At 43.1% G+C, this 25,024-nt stretch overlaps 1 protein-coding gene and 1 long non-coding RNA gene across 2 annotated transcripts in view; one reads left to right on the top strand and one right to left on the bottom strand.

Moving 5' to 3' along the window:
* Positions 1–25,024, top strand: part of LOC142776435 (luciferin 4-monooxygenase-like) — a 104,059-nt gene that overhangs the window by 40,395 nt on the left and 38,640 nt on the right. Inside the window, exons 3-5 of the mRNA XM_075880081.1 lie at positions 11,632–11,839; positions 13,803–13,909; positions 15,407–15,609. Of these exons, the coding sequence (XP_075736196.1) occupies positions 11,632–11,839; positions 13,803–13,909; positions 15,407–15,609 (518 nt within the window). The remainder of the gene's footprint in view (positions 1–11,631; positions 11,840–13,802; positions 13,910–15,406; positions 15,610–25,024) is intronic.
* LOC119161029 (uncharacterized) lies at positions 765–2,941 on the bottom strand. Its single transcript, XR_005108397.2, has 2 exons — positions 2,747–2,941; positions 765–2,307 (listed from the first exon to the last, which is right to left on the bottom strand). It is a non-coding gene; the product is annotated as an uncharacterized LOC119161029 (long non-coding RNA).

Genomic DNA, 25,024 nt, shown 5'->3' with positions numbered 1-25,024 from the left:
GCGGCCGGTAACATTCGGACGTAAAAACAAATACTAACGTAAACCGTGTCCCCAAGCGCAATGACCGAACGACGAAATAAACGCTTCGAGATCGGCGTTATTCCCAAGTAACGCAGAATGTTATGCCATCGTGTATTTAAAGCGCTTTACGTCCTGTTTTTTGATCACATGATAACGTTGCTTGTAACATTCATGACGATATGGGAACGTCCAGGATCACAATTTCGACATTAAGGCAATGTTTTCGGAACACACCAGCAACGTAATGTCAACATACCAGCAACATGATGTCAGCATAACAGCAACATGATGTCAACTTTGCTGGGTGACGTGTTGACTTTCACGTGGCGTGCACGAAAATTTATACTACTGTGTGTGCATTATTAATAAAATGCTTGTTTACTTTTTACGGGAACCGCCCCGATGCTTTAGGCTAAATAAAAAGCTCTGGTATGGTGTGAAAAAGTGCAATATTAATGTCCTTGCACAAAAACTGTTCCCTAACAGCTTTTTATCAAGGCATTGGTAGATGAATAAACAAGTGGTGTTGGAACAGCCCAGCTATAAAAATGTCAGAACAGACTTTTGCATGTCGGTAAGACCAAAGAACATGCTGAAGTGGCTGAATGCCATATGAAAAAAAAAGAAGACACTTATTCGCAAAGATTACTTACTTTTTAGTCATTTTTCGTTGTCAGAGAGCAAGATATGAATGGGAGTGTTACAAAACACATTTTAAGCATTCAGTAATAAATGTAAACAAGGCACGTTGCAAGTTTCTTTCATTCTATGTCGACTGTTGGGTCATAAAAAAGAAATACAGGTGTAAGATGAAAACACAACTTGTTCATACAATCTTGTAAAAAGTTTGACGAAAAAAGCTTTTATCTATAGTATTTACAATATCCGAGGGAAAACGAAAAGGCAAGGAAGATACTGGCGAAACTGTTAAGTGTTAAATACATAGGATGACACGAATACGATAGACAGCCATTGCCTTGTCGGTGATTTTCCAACAGTGATGCCTGCATTGTCTACAATGATGGTTGCCACTGCTGTTGACTGTCTATGTCATGATTTCTTGAACAGAGACATTATAGAAGCATTGAAAAACAGGCACTTCCCACTCAGGTACAGCTTGAAAAATTTGACGGAACTTAAAAGGCTCAAAACAAACTTATTTTTACCAAAACAGAAAAACCTGCTGGTATCTGTGTAGGAAAACATGTCGCACATCAAAAAAGCTTATCAGTTTGAAAGCAACTGAACTTTATAATTACTGCCTGACATGCATTAGGTAAAAAGCGTCTGATTAATTGTGGCCGATTGATTAGATAAAATATACGCCTTTGAAAGTTAAAGTAGCCTATGCCTGGTCAGAAAAAGCAAAACGCGATCAGTAGAGCATCTGCTCAGTGTAATTCACGCAAAACAGTGACCTCCCAGCCACAACCAAGCGAGAAATATTGATAACGAAACGAATACACAAGGCACGCAACTATTTTCTGTCAGTTGATTACCACGTTGTTGTCATTTAGTCCATTGGGCCATAAATGAATGAACGGCCTTGACAACACTATTCTTGTTCATACAGTTCAGATTTTATTAGTTTGTATCTAGAGGAGAGCTCAAGTTCTCTTTAGATTGCTATGCGCTGCTCTGCACAACTGTCTAGTATTTTTCATTTAAGCATTTCTAGTATTGTGTGTGCCAATAATTTTAGCTTTTCAACTTCTTTGAATATAAAGGGTATGCAGCTTCTAACTTGATACACTGTAGCGAGTGGTTCTGCGCATCTTTGGAAAAGTGGCAAAGTACACTCACTTGTTTGCGGAAGTTATTAGGAGGGAAGTTGATTTTTCGAAGGTATTCAGAACGAGTATTATGACCGAGTACCGATTTCTCACAAAAATATAACGCCGTAAATGTCAACAATGGATACATATATAATCATACTTCTGGCCACAGGAACAGCAGCAAGCACAGGAAATGCAATATTTTAGAGTATAATGACAAATGAGCACGAACCTGCATCACCATCAGAGAAGCAACTAACTGCCATACCGCCACAACAGTTCAGATAACTAGTGAAGTTCACATATGCAAACTTAGCAGCATAGAGAAGTTGCCAGTTTTTACTCGAGACTTTGCCAATGTGGTTGAACTAGAGTGAACAAGCTCGCCATGTCAGGGTACGCCGAAAAGGGGTACACTGTCGACGATGTCGGCGAACAGCAACTGAAGGGTGATGGCTGTGACGACCGTGAAACAAGCCATGATGTGAGGCAATCAGTTGGATATCAGGGCCTGCATAATGAAGAGCAAGTGATTAGACCCATATTAGTGCTTCTCAAGCAAATAAAATAAATAAATGGGAACACTTCTTTAAAAAATGCAGATAATCGGCTGACAAAATCTGCCTGCAACATCCTATGAAAGATGTGCCAGGACTGACAGAAAGCTATGTAACAATCCAGCAATGAAAAACACAGCTGTGAGGAAACATAAATAGTGTAGACATGAAATATGTGGCGCTTTATTTTGAGCTGAATCGTTGGCTCCTTACTCATTTATGATGGCAAAGAATCAACACTTCGAGCTTATTCACGGTCTTATTTCAGTTTTTCAGCTCAAACATATTCAGTCTAGCTAGTTATTTTTAGAGTGGCAATGTTCGTTGAGTTAATATAAATGATGCACAAAAAATTGTTAGTAGTTTTAAATTGCCCTATATAATGGTGCTTACCAAACAGACGGCATTGACAGCGTAGTATTCCTTTCAGTCACTCCTGATCAGCTGCATTGGTGGCAAAGTAAGATAAAATTCTGCTGCTCATTTTCTTCTTCCGACACGTGCATATGTTCCTGAAACAAAATAAAAAAATTCATCTAAAACATCAAAATCAAATTATCAGCACGTCTTTTGGTGCACCACGGTATGAAGAAGAGTTATAACTAAGGAGCAGACCTAAAAACGTTCCAAAAGACAGGCCAGTTCATGAATAAAATATAGACTCGTACTTAACACAGCAAAATGTAGCGAAAACCACGTACACGTTTCGCAAAATATGCAGGTGGCATCCTCAGTATGCCCTGGAACCAAATGAGCGGAGGTTACACAGTTTGCTGCTTGTCTCGTATGTCGCTTAGCATGCGGCCGCGGTGTTTGTCGCAAGCCAACTTGCCTTACTAATGAATCACGACTCGAGAAAAATTCTCTTGCCCCACTTTTGTTCCCGAGCTAGCGTTGTCTCATTACTGAAGTCGAAGGCATGTCCCGTTGTCGAGCAGTGTTCGACGAGTTTTGTTTTATATTGCGTGGCATGGGTGGCTTTTGCAATGTCTGCTTTTTTGCTGCTTCAGCCCTGTTGGTCTCTTCCTGCCTATTTCACTCATGCTTGTGGTGACGGATACATAAGTGATCAGTGCTTGCAGTCATATAGATGGAAAACGTGGTTGGTGAATTGTAACGAATTCATTATCCGAGCAGCTATAACAATGACACCCAGAAGCACATGCAAAAGGGAACAAGGAGTGTGCCGCGAGAAAACAAAAAACCCGTTGTTTATGTCCTTTCCGTAAGGTTTCTCGGCTATGTTCGAATAGCACTATGCCCACTGGGAATGGAGCAATTTTGAAGCCCAATTGTACCTTGGTAAACGTGCTCTCTAAGCTCAAAGACAGCACCCCTGCGAACGATCACAACAGGGTTATTTACAGGTTTCTGTGCGGTGGCTGCGACACCACTTTTATCAGCAAAACTGGCAGAAAGTGGTCAATGAGTTTTGAATGAATATAAAGGGGACATTACAAAAGCCACCCATTCTCAGACAAAACTCGTCAAACACTGCTTGAAAATGGGGCATGCCTTCGACTTCCGTAATTGGACGACGCTGGCTCGAGAACAAAATAAAAGGAAGAGAAAGCGTTTCGAGTTGTAATTAGATCATCGTGACCAGTCATCGGGCAACAACAATCACGGCCTTCATACGAATGGGTAAACACATATGAGAAAATCAGTGAATTTGGTCACCTCCACACATTTGGTGCCACTGCACACTGAAGATGCCACACTCATGGCAGGAGAAATGTTTGTGTAGTTTTGGTTTAAATTTTGTGCAAAGTCAGAGTACATATTGTAGTCACTAAGGAGCAGAGTTTTATTTCCAGGTTACTTTGATATATGTTCAAATATTTCCAGAAAAAAAATATACTCAAACAAAAACAAATGTTTATAGACTTGCTTTCTATCTTTGCGTACATAATTCCCTCCTGAGGCAAAATAAACATTGCTTCTGAGCATTCATGCCATGTGTTGACTACTGATAATTTACCATCTCATAAAATTCTATTGTCAGTCAGCTATTTTTTGGAAATTGTTATCTATGGGTCTCTTCTATTTGGCTACACCAGCTGTGTTAATTCGAGAAGTGCAACAGTTGACCACAAAATTTTTGGTTAGTAGTTAGCTCAACGAGTGCTGCTCACTCTATCAGATTGCTCCTTCTAAATTTAAAGCATCAAAACAAACTTGATCAAATTTCACGCATTTGCGTTAAGTGAAATTTTCGAATTTTTTTAAGAATAGCACAAGCTTGGATTTCGGCTTCACACTTTATCGAATAAGAATAAAAAATTATGTACTTCCTCGTCATGGAGACACTGTATCAGTGGCTTCGCAGAGGCATTGCTTTGAATATCGTGTTAAGCTGCAAATTCAGAACTAAACATGGCTAACTCAGGTACAACGCCTAATCTTCGTTATAGTGGTATAACTTGTGTTAGCAACATTTTGCCTCGTGCAAAGCAACAGCATACCTGCGATTCACGACATTTCGCTTACAACATACGATCTCACTCAAATAACTCTAATATGAATCACTTTATAATGCCGCTATCAGAGCTTAAAGCATACTGAACAAAAAGAGGGAAAAAAGGACGAAAGCATCAAAATTGCACTTGGGAACAGCTTCCGTTCCAATAAACTATTTACTTCCAGCGTTTCTGAAGATTTGCCGGTATTTTTGAAAAATTGCTAGCAGGCCGCAGCTGGACACCACTCTTTGTGAGGCAGCACCTTGATGAACATTGTCTGACGTCCCTGCTGTATATGTAAGCTTCCTGTTCTGCTACTTCCCTTTCTCCACTTTTGCTTTACATCGTACACTCTTCTTTCAACAGAAGTGCTAAGATGGCCCCCTTTTCGAGGCTTTACTCTCCAGTCGGTAGCATTATTTACTGCCTGTGCATGTCATATTCGTTCTAGAAACCCTACAGAGGGAATGTAGTGAGTTGAGAGACACGAGCAATAGCTGGCGAGGTTTGTAAGCTCGTTTCAGGGAATGTAAATGTCACCTCTTGTACTTGATCATGTGGCCACTAGATGTGGCAGTTTGTAAAAGAACACCAGAGCAGATGACACGTGCTCTGGCGTTCCATTTAACAGAGTTTTTTAACCCCTCTGAACATATACCGCGGGTGTTTCGCATGGTCCGCTTGATACTTATGTCACTACACACAGAAGCTACAAGGAAAATTATATTTTACTACTCCCTGGCTATCATTACACAAAGCACCTTTTTATGCCTTGGAGTGAGCCAAACAAATGGTGATTTCATAGTCATAATCGGTGGAAAGAATTGGGCAGCCAAAACATCCCTATCTTCATGCATCACTAAACAGATGTATCGGTTGCAACTTTCTTTTTCTTCCTCACATAGCTACTTGAAACCTTCAAGAATATAAATGGGGATCGGGGTGACATCGGTCATCATGTGGTGCAAGCATGGTGAGCAGACAGAAGGAAAGATCGGGTCAAGCAGCACAACATTCGTACTTAGAGGGCGGTCTCGCACTTACATACACGAATGCAGTGCTCAAATTTAGTGAAACATATGAGAGTCGATTCTTTCAGCTATAAGACGAGTTCCCCTCTCACCGCAAATAAATGGTAAGACAGATTCAAATTGTACCCATTGAACCTTGAACAACAAATCTGGTGATATCATATTCACTTAGATTTCTAATCCAAAAAGTAGGTATTTAATTTATTGTGCCTTAGGTAGTATTCAATTCACTGTGAAAAGTTAATACTGTTCGTGCGCTCTTACAAAATGAACAGCACAATACACGTGGTAGGGAAAATTTAGAAGCCTTATCAAGCGCGAAAAGCACCTGACGCTGTCTACACAAATGCTTAATAAAATCATTGGTGGACATCACAGATCACCAAATTTTTTTGAAATAATGACGTCATCACGTGACATTGACACTTGGTCTAAATTGGGCAGTTCCCCGAGAAACTGACAAACCACATAAGGTGCAGAAAGCTATTGGGGGGAGAATACAGTCGACCAAGGAGGAGAAAATTATGGCTGCCTAGGCGTTCAAATCCTCTAAGATAAACGCATGTGGGATCTTGGGAGTCTTATTGGGACAGACATTTCGCACCACACCTGCGCACCTACTGGCCTTTGTCTTATTGGGACGGAAATTTTGCACCACACCGGCGCATTTACTGGGCTTTCACGAATTCGATGGTAGACCTGCAAGAATCTGATCAGTTTGTGCACATGGTACTGCAGATATTTTCATCCCAGTTTTAGAACAGCAGCACAGTGGTGTGGTATACGAAGTGATCACACGGAACGATTGCTTCCTTAGTGCTACTTAAGGGAGTACTCATAGCACTAGCATGTGATATGTGAATGTGAACTCATGTGCAGTCTTTTTTTTTCAAGGTTCAAATTCTTTTACTTAAAATTTGAAATTGCCTCCCCCCTCCCACCAAGTTTGTGGTTTTACCATCTTGAGTGTCTGGACAACACGCTAGCTGACTGGCACACTTGGCTTGGCGAGTGGAAGCTGCAAAACCAGTCCGGGAATTGTATTTGTCATTTGGGAGGTGCCGGGTAATAGGTGGCTCACACTTTAGGGCTGCACCCAGTGAGCACTCGACTAGTTCATTCTAAAAATACGCTTGAGCGCGTCTACGCTATCTGCGAACGTCTCATTTGATAGGTGTCTACGGTGACCGATGCTGAGAGTAAATACATTATGTCCCGCTTTTCTCAGTGAAGGCCGGGTGCCTAGAAAGTAAGATATACCATGACTTACATTAGCGAACAAATTATTTTCCAAAGCTTAGCTTTGCTAGAGGTAAATGGTGACCGTCTTGTCTATTTTGTGCAGTTGAAGCTTTATTCCTGCTATCTCCTTGCTAGACCAGTCACTGCAGCAAGTATAACGCTAGCAAACACATTTTTTATCAAGAAGCTGACATACTGAAAATATTGTTTCCAAACTTCAGAAGGCGTCATGAAACTTGACGTTTGTTTTCTTGCGCGTGGCTGGGAATGCTATAAAGATCACACAGCCATCCACACTTTTTGCGGCAGTCAGAAAAATATGGCTCATTACCTCACAGTTTACAATATAGTTAATGCGCACATGCAAGTTCGTTTTCCACCAACTTGACCACAAACTATCCACAAACTTGTCAATGGGCCCTTTTCAAGTCAGAAAGCGCCTCCATGGAAGTCACCGAAATCAAAACTGGGGGTCCGTAGCCTCTGTAGCTATCCGCCACGCACTGGTAAAAAAAACCTCGCGGGCTCAGTATTTTTAACAATTTGCAGACGATTCAAGCTACCTCTCAGTTAGCAACTGTCGCCACATAGTGCGACGTTTATCGAGGCCGCTTGACCTTGTGACCTCCCCTCCTCTCCCGAAAAAAAACGTGAAGTACGTCATGTCACCACCCCTTCGCATGTGCAGGCTAGTCTCTCGAAAAAAGCTCCAATGTTATACTATCCTTCAACCACTGCTACGTGGTACCCACACTGCAAAACATTCCTCACCACTCCGCGAAGGAGAGACCACCAGGTAATGTCCTACAAGTCTACAAGAAGGCAAGGTCAAGTTGTCTGTGTACTCAAGAAACGCTTCTGCAGTCCCCTGGCTAGAAAGGCGAGCAGCCAAGCAGGTCCTGGCATCCTCGGCACAGTTGCCAAACCACTTGGTCAGGAATGTGGCCAGGTAATGTCCTACAAGTCTACAAGAAGGCAAGGTCAATTTGTCTGTGTACTTAAGAAACGCTTCTGCAGTCTCCTCTCTAGAAAGGCGAGCAGCCAAGCAGGTCCTGGCATCCTCGGCACAGTTGCCAAACCACTTGGTCGTGATTGTGGCGTGCTTTGTTTACTTCCTTCTTTGTGTCGCTCTGTTTCTTTCTGTGTGTTTTTTTCAGTAGAGTCTTGGGATTACATTGTGCATTGGAGACGTAGCGACTAAATTTGCCCACTGGGATAGACACTGAAGTCTGGAATGAGCAGAAATAACCCATACGTGTTTCGGCGACAGTCGTGTTTAGTGACATCACTTTTGACAAACGTTAGAACTGACTCGAGACAACTTCATGGTTATTTTCACAGATGACGCCACAACCAAAAAATGTTTGCAATACTTATTATGTGTCGAAAAACTTTTGAGTTAGGTGCTTCTATGCAAAATTAGTGTGCACTGGTAATTACAAAACATGACATAGTGCTGCTAATGTGCGGTGTTGGTGAATTAGCAATAAAAGAAAAAAGTAAATTTGCACAAACCTATCAAGCAGAAAGATGAGCTAATTTCACCCGGTCTTACATTATTATAATTACCTTTTGACAATTTCCTCTGCATAGAAAAGCTTGCTGCTTTATTATTGAAAATTTTAAATTTTCATCTTGTATAGTTTTTTCACCTTTTCGGCATTTCCTGATCAAGTGGATCCATAAATTTGTAATTTCAAGCAGTTAATATTTATGAGCCAATCGCAGAACGCAAAACATTTTTGCATAAATATTAGGTACATTGTAGCCTGGAAACCCATTCAATATTGTTGCTCTACCCAAAAAAAGAAAAAAAGGTTATTCACTCATAAACATACATTGTTCTGCCCATTTTATTGAAATACTTTTTGATTGCTTTACTGGATACATCTCTTCAAAGAAATATTGCATAGTAGTTTATGAAGAGGCTGACGATGACTTCTAGAAAAACAGTGATGATCTACGTATATCCCATTACTGTGTACAAACTGCATGTCAATTACAGAACTACCACAAATTCAGTTACCACCAGATTGTTCAAAGGCCTTTTTTAAGTATAAGGCTTAGACAACGGCCAACCGCACTCTTGCAAATAGTCTGCAGACGACGGCGAGTCGGCTTCGTTAAAACACGACCACTATGACATGTTTGCATTTCCGATAATACAACAAATATCGACCTTACACTGGCCTTTCATGTGACGCATGCCCTAGACAATACATTCACGATTCACAGTCAGCTTCAAAAAGTTATTAAGGGAACAGCGATACGAGCATTTTTTGGTTCAGGTTAGCTGTTGAACACTTTGTGAAAGAACGCGGGTAGCAAAACAGCTGCTGTATTATATATAGTGCTAGAACTGCGACAATTCAAAATACGTGAATTATATGTTCTCGCTCAAAACAACTGTCATAGGGCCAAATTATTCCTCACTGCTACCTGAGAAACTATTGTTTTACTTAAAATCGTGCACATAGAGCAAGCTGCACACTACGTCCAGCTTTGCAAGCGCTATTTGAACACACTTGCGTATATGTTTACGCCGTACAATGTTTGGCAATGCGTCGAAAGGTCACACTGTTTCTTTCACGTCATACACGAACTTCATAACGGACAGCGCCCGTCCACTTGACAACATCGTCTCCCGAAGGTATCTGACCGTGAGCACCACATAGCTGAAAGCGTAGCGGAGCGTATTCACTGGCATCACTGCTCACCTGCTGCGTCACAGTTTTCAGCGAAGAGTCCAAATATTTTCGGGTTTTTCACGTTCTAAAGTACTTACAACCCGACTCACATCGGACTAAGGGGAGGTAGGGGAGTGTCGCATGATTTTCACCTTGCGTTTCAGCACAAGCAATGTGTACGAGGGCACGTTTAAACATGTTCGTACTACAACTCGTGGCGCCTCTGTCCTGCTAGCTGGTTCTGAGGCATCTCGCCAGGGCTGCGCTTCGTGTAAGTTTAGGTGCGCCACCTGGAGCAGCCCTGGCTAGCCATTGCAGTGGTTGCGTACCATGGCCACAACGGAAAACAAGCTTAGATTCTGAGAAGTTTCGCCCCTAAAGGTAGGCTAACTTCCCATTATGTCGTACCAATTGCTGTGTTGACTCCGACGTGTGTTGACTCCGATTTCTCATTACAATATCTTTTTAACCGCCAGGTGCGATTTAGAAAAAGAAAGCTACGTAAGCTGCCGCACGCAATGGCTGATTGCCGAAAGCGTGAGGCAATCAGTATCAGAAACGTACGTAACCAAGAGCAATACGCGGCGGAAATAGACCTGTCAAGCGGATGCATTTGTCATGCCGGTCAGGCAGACCCGCAACAGTCTCTTACTGACCTGAGTTCCACCTATCATTGGCTGCAGCAAACATGCCGCGTCCAACGCATGGCTCTAGGGTCAGTCGAAGCAGGTCGAGGCCCCTCGTTGGAGCGTTCCAGTCAAGCGCAAAAAAAAAGGATAAATTTTTTACTAAGCACAGCGTTATGTGTGTGTGTGTTCCTTCCAGATGAACTTGTTTCCCGGGCTTCATCTATATTGGGGACAACCTATAGGCAAAGTTTTCATATGCCTCATATTCGAAATTTCGTATGAACAGATATACTATACGTGTTTTCATAAAATCATGCGAGATTATTGGATGTGAGCCATACGTGTCATATGAGAATTTTAGTTAACACCAAGTATGAAATTAACTTTTGTTGAAATGCAATCGCAAATTTTGGGAAGCAATAAAGCATCTTAATGCCTAATCACGTGGGTACTATGCATGTCCGCAGAAATATGCTTGCCCTCATTTATGCTTTCCGTCTGTTTGTTTTTGGGCTACACATTCGGTATTCTGAAAAACCAATTATCATCAAAATATTTCGGAATGATAACACTTGGGATTTCACTTCATCAAAGAGAGCTACATTATGAGGTACGCCGTAGTCAAGGGCCCTGGGAATATTCACAATTTGGTGTTGATTCACGTGGACTGACAACACAATGTGCAGACGCCTCTACCATTTCACCTCTGCCGAAATACGGCTGCAATGGCTAGAGTCGAACTCGTGTCTTTCGAGTCAGCCGCCGAACACCCTAATCACTGATCTACCATGGCGGCCGATCACAGATGTCGTTCAACGACTTTGGAGACGTTTTCAAGATATTTCAGTCACGGCAAAGATGTTCAGATCCATGCATAAAGGACATATATGCGTGAACACTATTTTTTTTTTCAAATCGCTGAGCTCTCAAGGGAAAAAAAGAGGCGTCCCAAAACCACCATATGAATATTAGAGACGCCGTATTGGAGGGCTCCGGAAATTTCGACCGCCTGGGGTACTTTAACGTGCAGCCAAATCTGAGCACAGGGGCCTACAACATTCCCGCCTACATCAAAAATGCAGCCACCGCAGCTGGGATTTGATCCCGCAACCTGCGGGTCAGCTGCCGAGTACCTTAGACACTAGACCATCGCGGCAGGGCTGGTTTCTATTACACGCGTGTACAATTCTAAATCTACAGCATAAACACTGCTCTATTTATTTGCAGGTAGACGTCAGGCTGGGGATGCAGTACACTTTCGGCGAACTGTTGGATGCCAGCCGCCGTGTAGCTACTGGCCTTCAAAAGTTTCGGCTACGACAGGGAGACGTTGTCGCAATCCATTGCGTTAACAGCTGCGAGCTAATAGTCGCCTTATGCGGCACATTCTTTGCTGGTGGCGTTGCCAGTTTCATCAAGCCAAGTCTCAATGAAGGTATGTTACACTGCTTCAGCAGACCTACTGCTTAGAAGAGGTTGCGTTCTCATGCCTACGCACAGTTCTGTCTCCTTTGCTTCATTTAATTTCATTGACGTTTAGAAAAATAGTTCCACAATCTCGCTTAATCATAAAGCGAAGAAAATAGAAAATCGAAATATAGATCAAGATATAGAACAGCTGAGATTCTATATTGAAAAAAAAATCGCTTTATAAAATGGCGTTTCCTTCTGTTGATCACGCATTCTAATGAGGAACAAAATGCAACACAAATGATGGGTACTTTGCAATATTTCGCTTTAGTGTAAAGTCACACTATTTTAATGCAGAAACGGGCCGTACATGATAGAAATGCCTCCCGGTTATTCCTCCTATTTTTTCCTCCTCCTCTTCCTGTGTTTCACATGAGGGCGAAACCATGAATGCTTCACTCTTTATCTAAATAATGCTTTGCCCCGAAAACTAATTACCCTCAATCTTATTGGCCTTGAATTTCGGTGCCTATTAAGTGAAAATTTGATTGTTAGGAATTTTTTGCTATTGCCAAAATTCTTTGTGCAAACTTCTATAGTAGTAACATTCTTACGCGACAATTAGCAGAATGGTGAGTGGGTGCTGTGAAATGCTTGCGATGGCGAGCCGAGAAGAATCGAGGCTCGAAGAGCGTCTCTTCACTGCGCCCTTCGTAAAGATCAAGGGCACACACACGTTTGCGGGAGCAGGGGTAAGTTGGTATGCAAGTTTTAACATCACAAAACCACCATACTAATATGAGAGACGCCGTAGTGGAAGGCTCAGGAAGTTTCGGCCACCTGATATTCTTTACCGTGCACCTAAATCTGAGCAGATGGGCCTACCGCATGAGCCTACTGCAGCCGGGGTAAGCATACTTTTTTCCGGTCTGTTCCGCCGTAGCTATATACGCACGCATACACCACCCGATAAGCACTAACGTGACTCACGCAATCTCTGATTTACATAATCTACGGCGGTTACAAGGAAATTGCAAGTCGAGATATTTGATGAATTCATGTGAGTACGTGCTGCTGCTTCTCCAGCACAAGAGACGTGGAAAAGTCGCATGCTTTGAGGGCACGTTACTCAGTGAAACAAGCCTAACAAAGCGTTCGCTACCGTCTCTTGGCGGTGTCCGCCTCTTCACCACACCAGCGTTCCTCGAGTGGGTGAACCGTGGTTGTAGAGTTGCGTATGTTCGCGTTTGTGCGCACGTGACTTCGTGCACGCAAATTCATTTGGTTCGGTATTGTTTGCTGCAGCTTACAGAGCCTATAGAAATGCGAACCTCACTTCTGGTAGTTGTTTATTACCTTACTATAGCTGATTGATATGTGGGGTTTAACGTCCCAAAACCACCATATGATTATGGGAGTTGCCGTAGTGGAGGGAGCCGGAAGTTTCAACCCCCTGGTTCTTTAACGTGCTCCCAAATGTGAGCACACGGGCCTACAACAGCTCCACCTACATCGAAATTGCAGCCGCCGCAGCCGGGATTCAATCCCGCGTCCTGCGGGTCAGCAGTCGAGTACTACATTACTATAGTTGTGAATGCTTAGATTTCTCGGGTGAAACTTCAACATTTATTTATTGTTCATTTATTTATGTTTTGATTTGCCTGTTAATTAGCACCCACTGCTCCGACTCCTATGCGTCTATAGCATTTGTTTCCGCAGAAGATGTTTTCCTTCTTTTATTTGTGGACCGCAGTGCCTTCGGGGCAATACAAAGAGTCATAAACAAGGTTTCATCCCTTTATTATTCCGCCTTTTGCCACGTCAATTTAATAAGCATTTTTATATGAGTCTTCTTTTTCTTTTTTTTTGGATAGAAAGAGTAGGCGTAACACCAACTGATCGATCTATAGTGTTTGAAATTGTGTATCATAACACCTTTATACCATTGTGTTTTTCATTGACCTTTGTCTCTGTTCTTTATTTTTTAGGAGAAACTCGCAGCGAGTTATTGCAATGCCAACCAAAATTTGTTGTCACTGACATCGAAACCATGAAGAAAATGAAAGATGCTTGTGAATTCCTTTCATCAGTGGAGGTAACAGATGATTTATTAAAGTCTGCTCCCTGTTTTTCAAGAGCAAACATTAACAGGATAGGCTCCATTTATTCATGGAAACAGGAAGAAAAGTTACTTTCGTGAGCACTTAGTTGTTCGGCAATGACACCGAAGCTAATATTACTTGGATTATATAGGCATTAGCCTATGTAATTGCCGTATGAATGAATGTCTTTTTTTTTCATACAAGTGAAGTTCTAGTGCGCGTGTAATGCGGGGTCACGAGTATTTACTAAGCCACTCACTGATTGCATAAACACTCAGCTCTTTCCCTTGTCAACCTAAAAGGAGGAATGTACTTTTGCCCAATATAAAAGGTAGCTGCAGACACAGCTTGAATACGCAGAAAAAGTAGAAATGATGATAGATTTCATCTTGTTTTACAACTCCATGACGGCAACATTCACAAAGTTGGTGGTTTACATGAACGCAGGAAAACTGAGGCTATATCTTGATGGGAATAAATACATATGTAAATAAACTTTATGCGGATAAGTTACTTATTTACAACAGTTAGAGTAATTTCTGTGGGCTGTTGTATTATAGGCAGCCTACGATATCACTAACACACAGCTGTTTAATAAATAGCCGTCCTCACAATGTCTGATATGTTTCTGGCGATGAAATATTGGCTTCGGCTATAAATAGTCTACACGCGCACTCGAGATCTACAGATTGTTTATGCAGTACTCCGATTACGATTACGTGTAATAAATTACTGCTCTTTTTTTTCTTTTTCTCGTGTATGATCTTTTCAGCCGACCTAAAACTAGACCAAATGAGTGAAACCAGATAAACACAATTTCGGAGCTGACAGATCCATGAAATTTTTCATCGCAGTTTAACAAATAGGAACTATAGTTGGCGTTAAACTTTACATTGAGAAGCCACCATGCTCTGGTACTCTTATTTCCACCATGCTCCGGTACTCTTATCGACACATTTGATACTGAAACTGGTCTAGTGGGAAAGAATTCATATTATGCGCAAGATGCAGTGTATATTTAGCTATACCACGCATAGTTGATTGTTCCATTTTGACTATTGTACAAGGGTATGCCGAAAATTCTCCACTTGGAGTGGGGTTGGGAGGTACCGCGGGGAGGTAGGGTTACGGCCGTTCTTTTTACTCACGATCAGAACCTATTGCAAAAACGACACGCTTGGTAGGAAGCTGAAGGGGAGGGTGGGGGACAGTGCGCCGTTTTTCCAGAGCGCATTCTGGGGTACTTTAAGTCTGTTGAGTCGCTACGACACGCCAAAAGGCATCGCTAAATTTCACTTGAGTGATTTTAAAGAATAACTCCGAAACCAAAGCTAGAAAGAACATTCCAACACAAAAAAATTAAGCCAAAGCAAACATAAAGCGGCCAAAGGGCGTACTTTTCAAAAGAAGACACTTAGCTGTACAAGCAGGCGCAGGTGCAATCTCAAGCCAAATAATTTATTTTGTATGGTGCTGCGTTTTTTTTTCAGATGTTCTTTGTTACAAGTGGCTCCTACGAAGGCACCCTGAGTCTATCAGAACTAAAGGAGACTCCTCTGGTGGAGCAGGAAACCACCTTGAACCTTAGCGGAAGCTCGGTGTTGGCAATCATCTTCTCCAGTGGTTCGACGGGTTTGCCAAAAGGTGTTCTTTTGACTCACCGGAACTTCATAAGCCAAGTGGTAGCTCAAAGGTTAGAAAAAAAGCACTTATGTTTTCTCTCTGGCTCACTGCACGCAGCTACTGATGCGTCATATATTCAAATATTCGAAGTGACCCTTCCTTCGAGATGCTCTCAACATCAACCAAACGGTACACAGCACCTCCCCACGAAAATCTATACACTATGCTTATGATGAAGTTGCGTCAAGTATCGATCATTAACAGTTCTCACTACTGTCAAAAGCCAGCGTACTCATCCACATTATCATGATTACAATATTTAGGCCATGAGTGGAACTTGCACGGGAGGAACAGTATTGGAAATATTAGAGAACGCGCTTCTGTGCTGAAAATGCAAGGTCACGTTTTCGTACAAAATTAGCCATAGATCCGTCGGGTCAATTGTCATTTCGGATTATCGAAGGCCGACTACACAGCAGGGTTATGTGGCCAGGACTTCGCTTCTACAAAAAAAAAGCCTTGAAAAAAGTAATTTTGAAGAAGTTTGTCATAATGAGAACGAAATGAAATGTGCAGCTAAAGTACGCAAGTTCATTCACCTAAAAGAATCGAGACCGAACAAAAAAAAAACGGTCGAGATACTTGGCCATGATTTCAAGGATGAACGAAGCCTTATCAAGAGAACCTACATAAATCAAAGGAAGAGACAGAAACGGAAACTAATATAGCAATGCTTGAAACATAGCAAAAAAATAGCATTTAATTATGAAATTGCAAAAAAGTAATTACAGGAAAGCTCAGTCCTCATTAAAGAGCTCGCAATGCACAAGCTTTTCAGAGACTGAGATTTAAGTGGATAGATGGATGAGTGACTCGAAGTCGACGTAAAAGAATATTATAGCATTGCTGAAATAAAACAAAACAGGCTGATGTAAACAGTGTTGTTGCAGGCCTTCCTAAAGGTGTACAATAAAAATGTACTACCATATTGTCTGAAAGCTCAAGTGGACTGTTACTCAGAAAGCACTGTCAAAAAAAAGTAGAAAGGATGACTATTTTCTACAGTCTGTATATGTCTATACGTGCGAAACATATGACAACTAATGGTTAACTTCGTTTGCCTGATGTGGTGCTCACGTGCAGCAAACAGCAGAATATTATAAAAAAAACACTTTGCGTTTAATATTCATTTGATGTGCTACATACCTATAAACAAGCGCATATAAAAAAGGGTATTTCAGCGGGGCACACAGCTGTGCTCTGTTGGTCCACCCGCCTTACAATCTGGAGCCGCCCGTGATGCGCGATCAGCTGCATTTTTTAGCACCATTAGTGAGGGAATCGCGCCTTCGTTTAGCAATACCATGGAACCATTTTCACTTCGTTTTCTGCAGAGGCTAGAGGCCTTGTATTGGTAACCTGCCCTGGAGCTTCCGCGCACATGCAGCACCGCCTTGTCGAACGCGGCCGGCAACATTCGGGTGTATGAACAAATATTAACGTGAGCCATGCCGCCGGGCGCGATAATCAGACGAAGAAAAAGTAACTTCGCTACCGGCATTATTGTTGTATTCACGATTGTTACAACAACAAAAAGTTTTTAATAACAGTAAATATAATCCAGGGCATAAATAGTTGAATGCCTCCGGCGTCGATTTCCACCAATGCACATGGCTTGGTGCTCTGGAAAAAACTACAAGTCTTTTAATTTAAACTTGCCCGGAAAGCACTCAAGAAAACACATGAAAGCTTCGGTTACGTAAGCGTCAAGCCTTATATTACACATACCGTATTCAGTCGACCCCGATCATAACGCGAGGGGTGACATTTCATTCCGTCTAAGAAGGAAAAAAATGAATTTCGGTACTCGGTACATGATGGTCGACTTTATTAGCACAAATATGAAAGAAAAAAAAACGTCGCGTCACATCCGAGTAAATACGGTAGTATATCTGATTGTCACACGCACAGCTCCAAGCTGAATAGAAGACGATGACTGTTGGGAAAACCATGATGATCTACGCATGTTGCATTACTGACCACACACTGCATGTCAACCACGGAACCACCACAAAGTCAATTACCACCAGGTTGTTCAAAAGGCTTCTTTTTTTTAGGTATCATCCTTAGACGACGTGACGATAGTTATAGCGCGAGAACAGAACGACGACGCAGAGACAAGAAGGACATGAAGGACACTTGTCTCTGTGTCGTCGTTCTGTTCTCGCGCTATAACTACCGTCATGTCATACCTACTAGCCCAAGCTGCCACACTTCTAAGACGACCACCGAGGGCAAGCTTGTGAACTATCTCCATACGAGGGTGAGTCGAATTCTTTAAAGCACGATCACTGCGACACGTTTGCATTTCCACTAACACCACAAATCTCCCCTTTACACTGACCTTTCGTATGAATGTTGCCTTAGAGATTCATTCCACAGTTCATTGTGAGCTTCAAAATTTCATTTTTTAGACGGCGATACGAGCATTTTGTAGGTTCACACTAGCCATTGAACACACCATTAAGGAAAGCGCGTAGAGAAACAACTCCTGTAATATTTAGTGCAAGAGCTGCTACTACCATCTACGTAAATATGATGTTTTCGCTCAAAAAGCTGTCACTGGGCCGAATGCCACCTCAGGGCTGCCCGAGAAACTACTGATTTTGCTTCAAAGCAAGAGCATAACGAGCAACCTGCACACTACGTCGAGCTTGGCAAGAGTTATCAAAACACATTTACCTGCTAGTCTACGCTCTACAATGCTTGCACTACGTTAAAAGTACAGTCAACAAGAATAATATAAACTATATAACATAATATAACAATAGTTCAAAGGTAGCACTTTCCTTCATGTCATAGACGTACTTCACATCGGACCGCTTCCGTCCTTTCGACAACACAGTCTCGCGAAAGCATATCCGACTGCGCGCGGCACATCGCTGAAACCGTAGTGGAGAATGATCGCGGCTGGCCTGCTGCGTCGCAGTTTTCAGCGACGTGTCCAATTCTTCGCTGGTCTTGCGTGTTCCACAGTACTTGCAACACGAGGCACATCGGGCAAAGCCAGGGGCTGTGCCGCACGGTGTTCACCATGCGTTTCAGCGTGCGTGACGTGTACGAGAGCGCGTTAAAACTAGAGAGTTACTGTATATGCTACCTAAAGGTAGCATATACAGCAACTCTAGTTAAAACGTGCCCGTATTACACCTCACGGCGACTCTGTGCGACTACCTGTTTTTCAGCCAGCTTGCCAGGGCGGCGCATCGAGTAAATTTTAGGCGCGCGCGGAGAAAGGGTAAGTGGACCCTGGGCAGGGGCCACAGGGCTGGCTTCCCATTGACGAATTTCACTAGACAAACGTCAGGAAAATGTGGTGGCACTGTCGTCGAGCGTTTGGTTTCACACGGTAGGCAAAAGTTGGTGCATCCGCCGCAGTTGCCGCTGTGTTTTTGCTGGTGCGTGCGCTGTTTGCGGTCGTGCAATAGAGAGAAAGCTGTGAACTGACGAGCGATAACGGTATTATTTGCGAGGGAAGGCGCAAGAAATATGGGCGAGAGTTTTCGAGGCAAAGCTCCTTAAAGCAGCACCCGTTCGTCCCTCGTAGTTGTAGTCGTAGTCGTAGTGTGTAACCAGTGTTACATTTCTAACTGCAAGGTGGTGCTAGTGGAAGATTTCTCCTGTGCTTTGTTGAGCAATAAAAAGTTCGCGGCGTGTGCGTTAACTAAAAGCTGAATGCTCCTGTCTCATTCCCCCTTAACAGCCATTGGCATGTACATTGAGCACTATCTGACAAGAAAGGGTTGCTACGTTATACTCGCTGGGTGTAACCTCCTTAGAAAGGTTGAATGAGCGTTGAGCTACAGTGCCATCCATGAGTACAATGAACTAGTATATACCATAAACTCGAGGTGGTTAAAGGTGGGAAGTAGATATGAAGCACAAGCCATAAGAAAGTAAAAGCCGGATTCTCCTGTCTCTCATTTCCCTTTAGCAGCCATTGGCATGTACATTGAACACTATCTGACAGAAAAAGGTTGCTACGTTATACTCGCTGGGCCTAACCTCCTTGGTTTTAGAAAAGTTTAGCGAGCGTTGGGCCGCAGTGCCATGATTACAGTGAACTAGTATATACCATGAACTCGATGTAATTAAAGGTGGGAGGTAGACCCGAAGCGCAAGCCATAAGAAAGTGTGCATGTGCCACCTCTCGTTTAGTCCTTGGAATGTCCGCTGGCTGGCGGTGCTTCTATATGGAGAATATATGATGAAAAAATGCCAGATGGTGGTGCTTGGAGTGTTGAATAGATCTACGAGCGGACACACAGACAGATGCATGGACGAACGCAGGGACGGACGCATGAACAGAAGCACACGGACGGGTGGATGGACGCATGGACAGTCATACAGACGGAGGCATGGACGGATGGAAACAAGAACGAATGGACGAAGGAAAGCTTCGCCCCACTCTCCATCATTCACTCCGTGAAAATGCTGCCATTTTTTAAAGGGGAGAAGCTACTTACGGAGTCACATGTGCGACTCTCGTTGTAGTGCGTAACCACCGGTGGCACCCCCCGAAAGAGCGGTTCTCAGAATGTCCGCTGGATGACGCCACTTGTATATGATGAATACATGATGAAAAAATGTGAGATGGCTGTACTTCGAGTGTTCGCTAGATAGACAGAAGCACGGACGAACATAGAGATGAACGCACGGACTGACGAACGGACAGACTGACAGAAACAGGGGTGGACGCGGGGACAGACGGACGGACAGACAGAGGGAGGGCCACACGAACAGACGCACAGACGGATAGACAGACAGACGAACGAACGGACATATGGAAGAGTGGACGTATGGAAGGACACGGGGATGGACGCATGGACGGTTGGACGGACGGAAGCAAGAAAGAATGGACGGGTGGAAGCACGAACGAATCGACGAACGCTTCGCCCCACCAATCATTATTGACTCCGTAGATAAGCTGTGGTTTTTTTTCAGTCTTCCGTATACGATAAAACACGAGAACTCGCCTTCGACGCTACTTAATTAGCTATGTTTTGGATTGGCTTACCCAGCAAAAGTGATTTGCTTTGTCAAGCGCTTGTCATTGTAGCGCGCAGGCTGCATCTTTTATAAGCCTTGGGTGTGGGCATAGCGACCATGGTTATCGCAGAGCACCTGCAATTTGTAGAAATCAATGCCATATGCGAACAATTACAAAGAATTTTTGGTGGTTACCATTGGTAATATAACTGTAGAAGCCTCAGACGTCTCGAAATGACCACGTTATACTTGCGTGAACTAAAGCTGTTAGTCGGTCATCAAGCATGTGCGTCATTCTGCGTGGACACGGTTAATTAAAGCAGCAGAGAACGAAATGATGACCTGGACTAAACTTATTTACATGCGGCTGCAATGAAACACATCACACACCGTGTGTCGGGCAGGCCTGTTCTGGCTGCTGTGTGCTTCACGAGTTTTTCACGTCTGTGAGAATTCACAGAAAAACAGTAATCGCCAAACTTGCCAAGCCTGTTTACGCTCTACACGCATTTCGCGTACTCGACTTCAGCATACGAATTGAGCCATGGCCCTGAGAATTACGTAATCGCATGTGCCCAGCATGTAGTTGAAGCATTATCGCAAGCGCATTGAGGATGAGTGCCGCCGAGATCGTGTTGATCATTCACACGAATAAATTCTTCGGCACATTTGTTGTACGCGAGTATTTACTGAAACAATTCGGGGCCATGTATTTTTACCCAGCACATTTGCATATTGTATCCTAGAGCATTTTGCTGAACGTGGTCTGTCCTTCCTGCATTCGCTAACGAATTAAAATGTACACATGTGATGCAGACTGCCACAACAGCGACCACAATTTGCAAATGAGACACATTATGATTCCCACCTTTAAATATATCATGCTCTGAGGAGCAACACATGAACAAGGCACATGTGTTGATTTCGGAGCTCTCTCGCAGCAACTGCAATTACCTCTGTTACGGCTGCCACTTGTAGCATGCGGGAGGCATCTCAACGCGCAGTGCTCGGAAGCAGCTGTTGCCTCTGCTGAGCCAGTTGACACGTGATCACTTATTGGTAGCGCGTTGAGATGCCTCCTGCATATCAACACGCTACCAATAGCGCACTTTTTGCTAGGACAGCTGGGCGGAGCATACGGGCCGTAACGTCACTACAACAAAACATAGAATACGTCTATATTGAACATTTCGGTAGCAGAGTAGTGCAATTGTTTTCCAATGCCATGCACTGTGGAGAATCTGGTGAACAAGCCGCATCACCGAAAGTCATCGCCGCCCACATAGAATCTATCAAGTTACCGCAATGCGCGTACCTCTTTAGCTACACACTGGGCTTTTATTTGCTCTAGATTTATTACCTCATCCGTTGACTATAACAGAGGCTGCCGTGAAGCACTCTCTGTTGAATTCAAGGGGTAACAATATTCAGCTGGTTACACTGCGCGCGTTTGCGTGGCCAATGTATGCTCGGAGGCTTCCAGGGGCACCAATGGATGGCGCCACGGTCAGCGCACACAGCTGTGCAGTGTTAGGGAGTTAAAATTCGTCTGCCTCCCCAACGTTTTTGTTCGCGTAGTATGAGGAATACTCGAAGCGCTTCGAAGGAAATTCATAATTTGAGATTAATAGGGCAGATGTACGAGTTTGACGAATACGCTAACACAAAAATCCACCCTTAAATCTGCGCCAGGTACCGTAGAAGTCAAACGGCCAAGTTACTCTTCAGAGTATTCTACTCTCGCAAAACATCAGATAGAGAGAACTTCATTTTCACTCTGTATGAAACGAACGAGAGAGTGAAACAGCTTTGTGCTCTTCCTCACACGGAGAGAGTTAAATGCCCTTATACTCTTTAGGCATTATAAAGTAAAACGTGGTTATACTCCTGCTCTTGATTACCTTTAGATGCATTGGCACACCGTGAGTGATTAGTACTACCTGATAACCACACATGAATACGTCAATTAACTCACGGCCCTCAGTCTCCAGCGCCTGCGAAGCAAGTGACCGTGGCGGCGGTCAGATCTGCAACGCAGCAGAGGGTGCTAAGAATCTCTAGATCCGGACAGGCTGCCATTGGAACCTGAACTTGGCAACGCCTAACGCTAGAACCTTATCTAGTGAGTCAAGTTTCACTGTACTATTCGTGAAGCTAGAGGGTAATAAATGAGATGTTATAGGGCTCATTCAGGTCAGGAGGACAGGGGAGGCCTTAACAGTGCTAGAGAACGGGCACGTCCTTTGCTATCTTGGCTTAGCTCACATAAGAGAACTCGGCATGAGGTTGCTTAGCCACAAAATTGTAGTTGGTAACATAGATCGAGGAACAATGAAATAATGAAAGTGCGGTAGGTATTGTAATTAAACTCAATAATAAATATGAGATGAAGGTGGTACAGGCTTATGTGCCTTGGTCCTATCATGATGACGCGCCAGTTGAAAGCTTCTATGAAGACATGGTATCGGCAATTAGTAAGGTAAATACACAGTATACTATACTGATGGGAGACTACAATGCAAAAGTACGCAAGAAACTGGCTGCAGATCAGGTAGTGGGAAATTATGGCATCGGTACTGGAAATACCAGAGAATAGCTACTTGTAGCATTCGCTGAACGCAATCATTTGCGGATTTTGAATACCTTCTACCGTAAGCGAGGGAACCGTAAGTGGACATCGGGAAGCCCTAATGGCGAAAATAAGAACGAAATTAACTTTATACGGAGTGCACACCCCGGAATCGTGAAACATGTGGGAGTGCTTGGCAATGTACGATGCAGTGAGCATAGAATGATACGGTGCCGAATTCACCAAGACTTGAAGAAAAAACAATAGAAACTGTTAAGCAAGAAGCCAGTCGATGAGTTAGCACTGAGAGGAAAAGTACAGGAATTCAAGTATCACTGCAGAACAGGTACTCGGCTCTTATCGAGAAAACGAGCCTTAGCGTTGACGAAATGAATGATAATCTGACGAGTATCATTACGGAGTGTGCAGTGGAAGTTTGAGGTACTGTAGTTAGACTAGACACTGGCAAGGTGTCCCAAGAAACAAAAAAATCTCATTGAGAAGCGTCGAAGCATGAAAGCCTAAAGTACGACAAAAGAGAGCTGGTAGAGCTTTCGAAGTTGATTATTAAGCATAAGGTACCCGACGTAAGAAGGTATAACATAGATAGATTTGAACAGGCTCCAAAAAACAGAGGACGAGTAAAAACAGCGAAGAGAGAACTTGAGACAGGCGAAAACCAGGTGTATGCACTAAGGGACAAGGAAGGAAAAGTAACTACCAATGTGAATAGGATAGTAAAATTAGCGGAGGAGTTTCACAGAGAACTATGAAGTAGCCAGCACAAGCATGACCTTAATATAAGAATTAGCAATAATCCAGAAGAATATCTTACTGACGCGTAATTAACTTCATTTTTACTTTTCCTTTGTTACGAGTGTACTTGCTTCACAATTTGTATTATTTGTTTGTATTTTTTCTCTGTTCCCTAGTATTATATAACGTCCCATTCCTGCAATAGCCCAGAATAGGGCTGCAGTATGCATAAATGAATAAATAAAATAAATAAATACCAACCCCCCCCCCCAGTAATAATAAAAGAAGTCGGAGTAGCCTTGGAGAGCATCTAAAGAGGCAAAGCTGTTGGTGACAATCAGGTGACAACCGATCTGCTGAAAGATGGAAGACAGATTGTGTTAGAAAAACTTTCAACCCTGTTTACGGGGTGTCGCATGGCGGGAAGAGTACCAGAATCTTGGAAGAATGCTAACATCATCCTAATACATAAGAAAGGAGATGACAAGGACTTGAAGAATTACAGGCCGATCAGCTTGCTCTCCATAGTATACAAGCTATTTATAAAGGTAATTGCTAACAGGACTTAGACAACTTTAAAATTCAATTAACCAAACGAACAAGCAGGATTTCGAGCAGGCTACTCAACAATTGACCACATTCATACTATCAATCAGGTAATAGAGAAATGCCCAGAATATAGCCAACCACTATGCATAGCCTTCACAGATTACGAGAAGGCGTTTGATTCAGTAGAAATATCAGTAGTCATGCAGACACAGCGGAATCAGGGCGTCGACGAAGCTTTTATAAACATCCTGGAAGCAATCTACAGGGGATATTCTGCTACAATAGTGCTTCATAAAGAAAGCATCAGAATACCATTCAAGAAGGTTGTAGAGCCGCGGGATACATCTCCCCAATGCTATTTACCACGTCCCTTCAGGAGGCTTTCAAGGGCCTAGAATGGAAACAGTTAGGCATAAGAGTTAATGGAGAGTACCTCAGTAACCTGCGCTTCGCCGATGACATTGCAATGCTGAGCTACTCAGGGGACGAATTGCAACTCATGATTACGGAGTTGAACAGGGAGAGCAGAAAGGTGGGTCTTAAAATTAATCTGCAGAAAACG

This window comes from Rhipicephalus microplus, chromosome X (genome assembly GCF_043290135.1).
Source record: "Rhipicephalus microplus isolate Deutch F79 chromosome X, USDA_Rmic, whole genome shotgun sequence".
In the NCBI taxonomy this organism is placed as follows: domain Eukaryota; kingdom Metazoa; phylum Arthropoda; class Arachnida; order Ixodida; family Ixodidae; genus Rhipicephalus; species Rhipicephalus microplus.
This window is presented reverse-complemented; position numbering and strand designations above follow the sequence as displayed.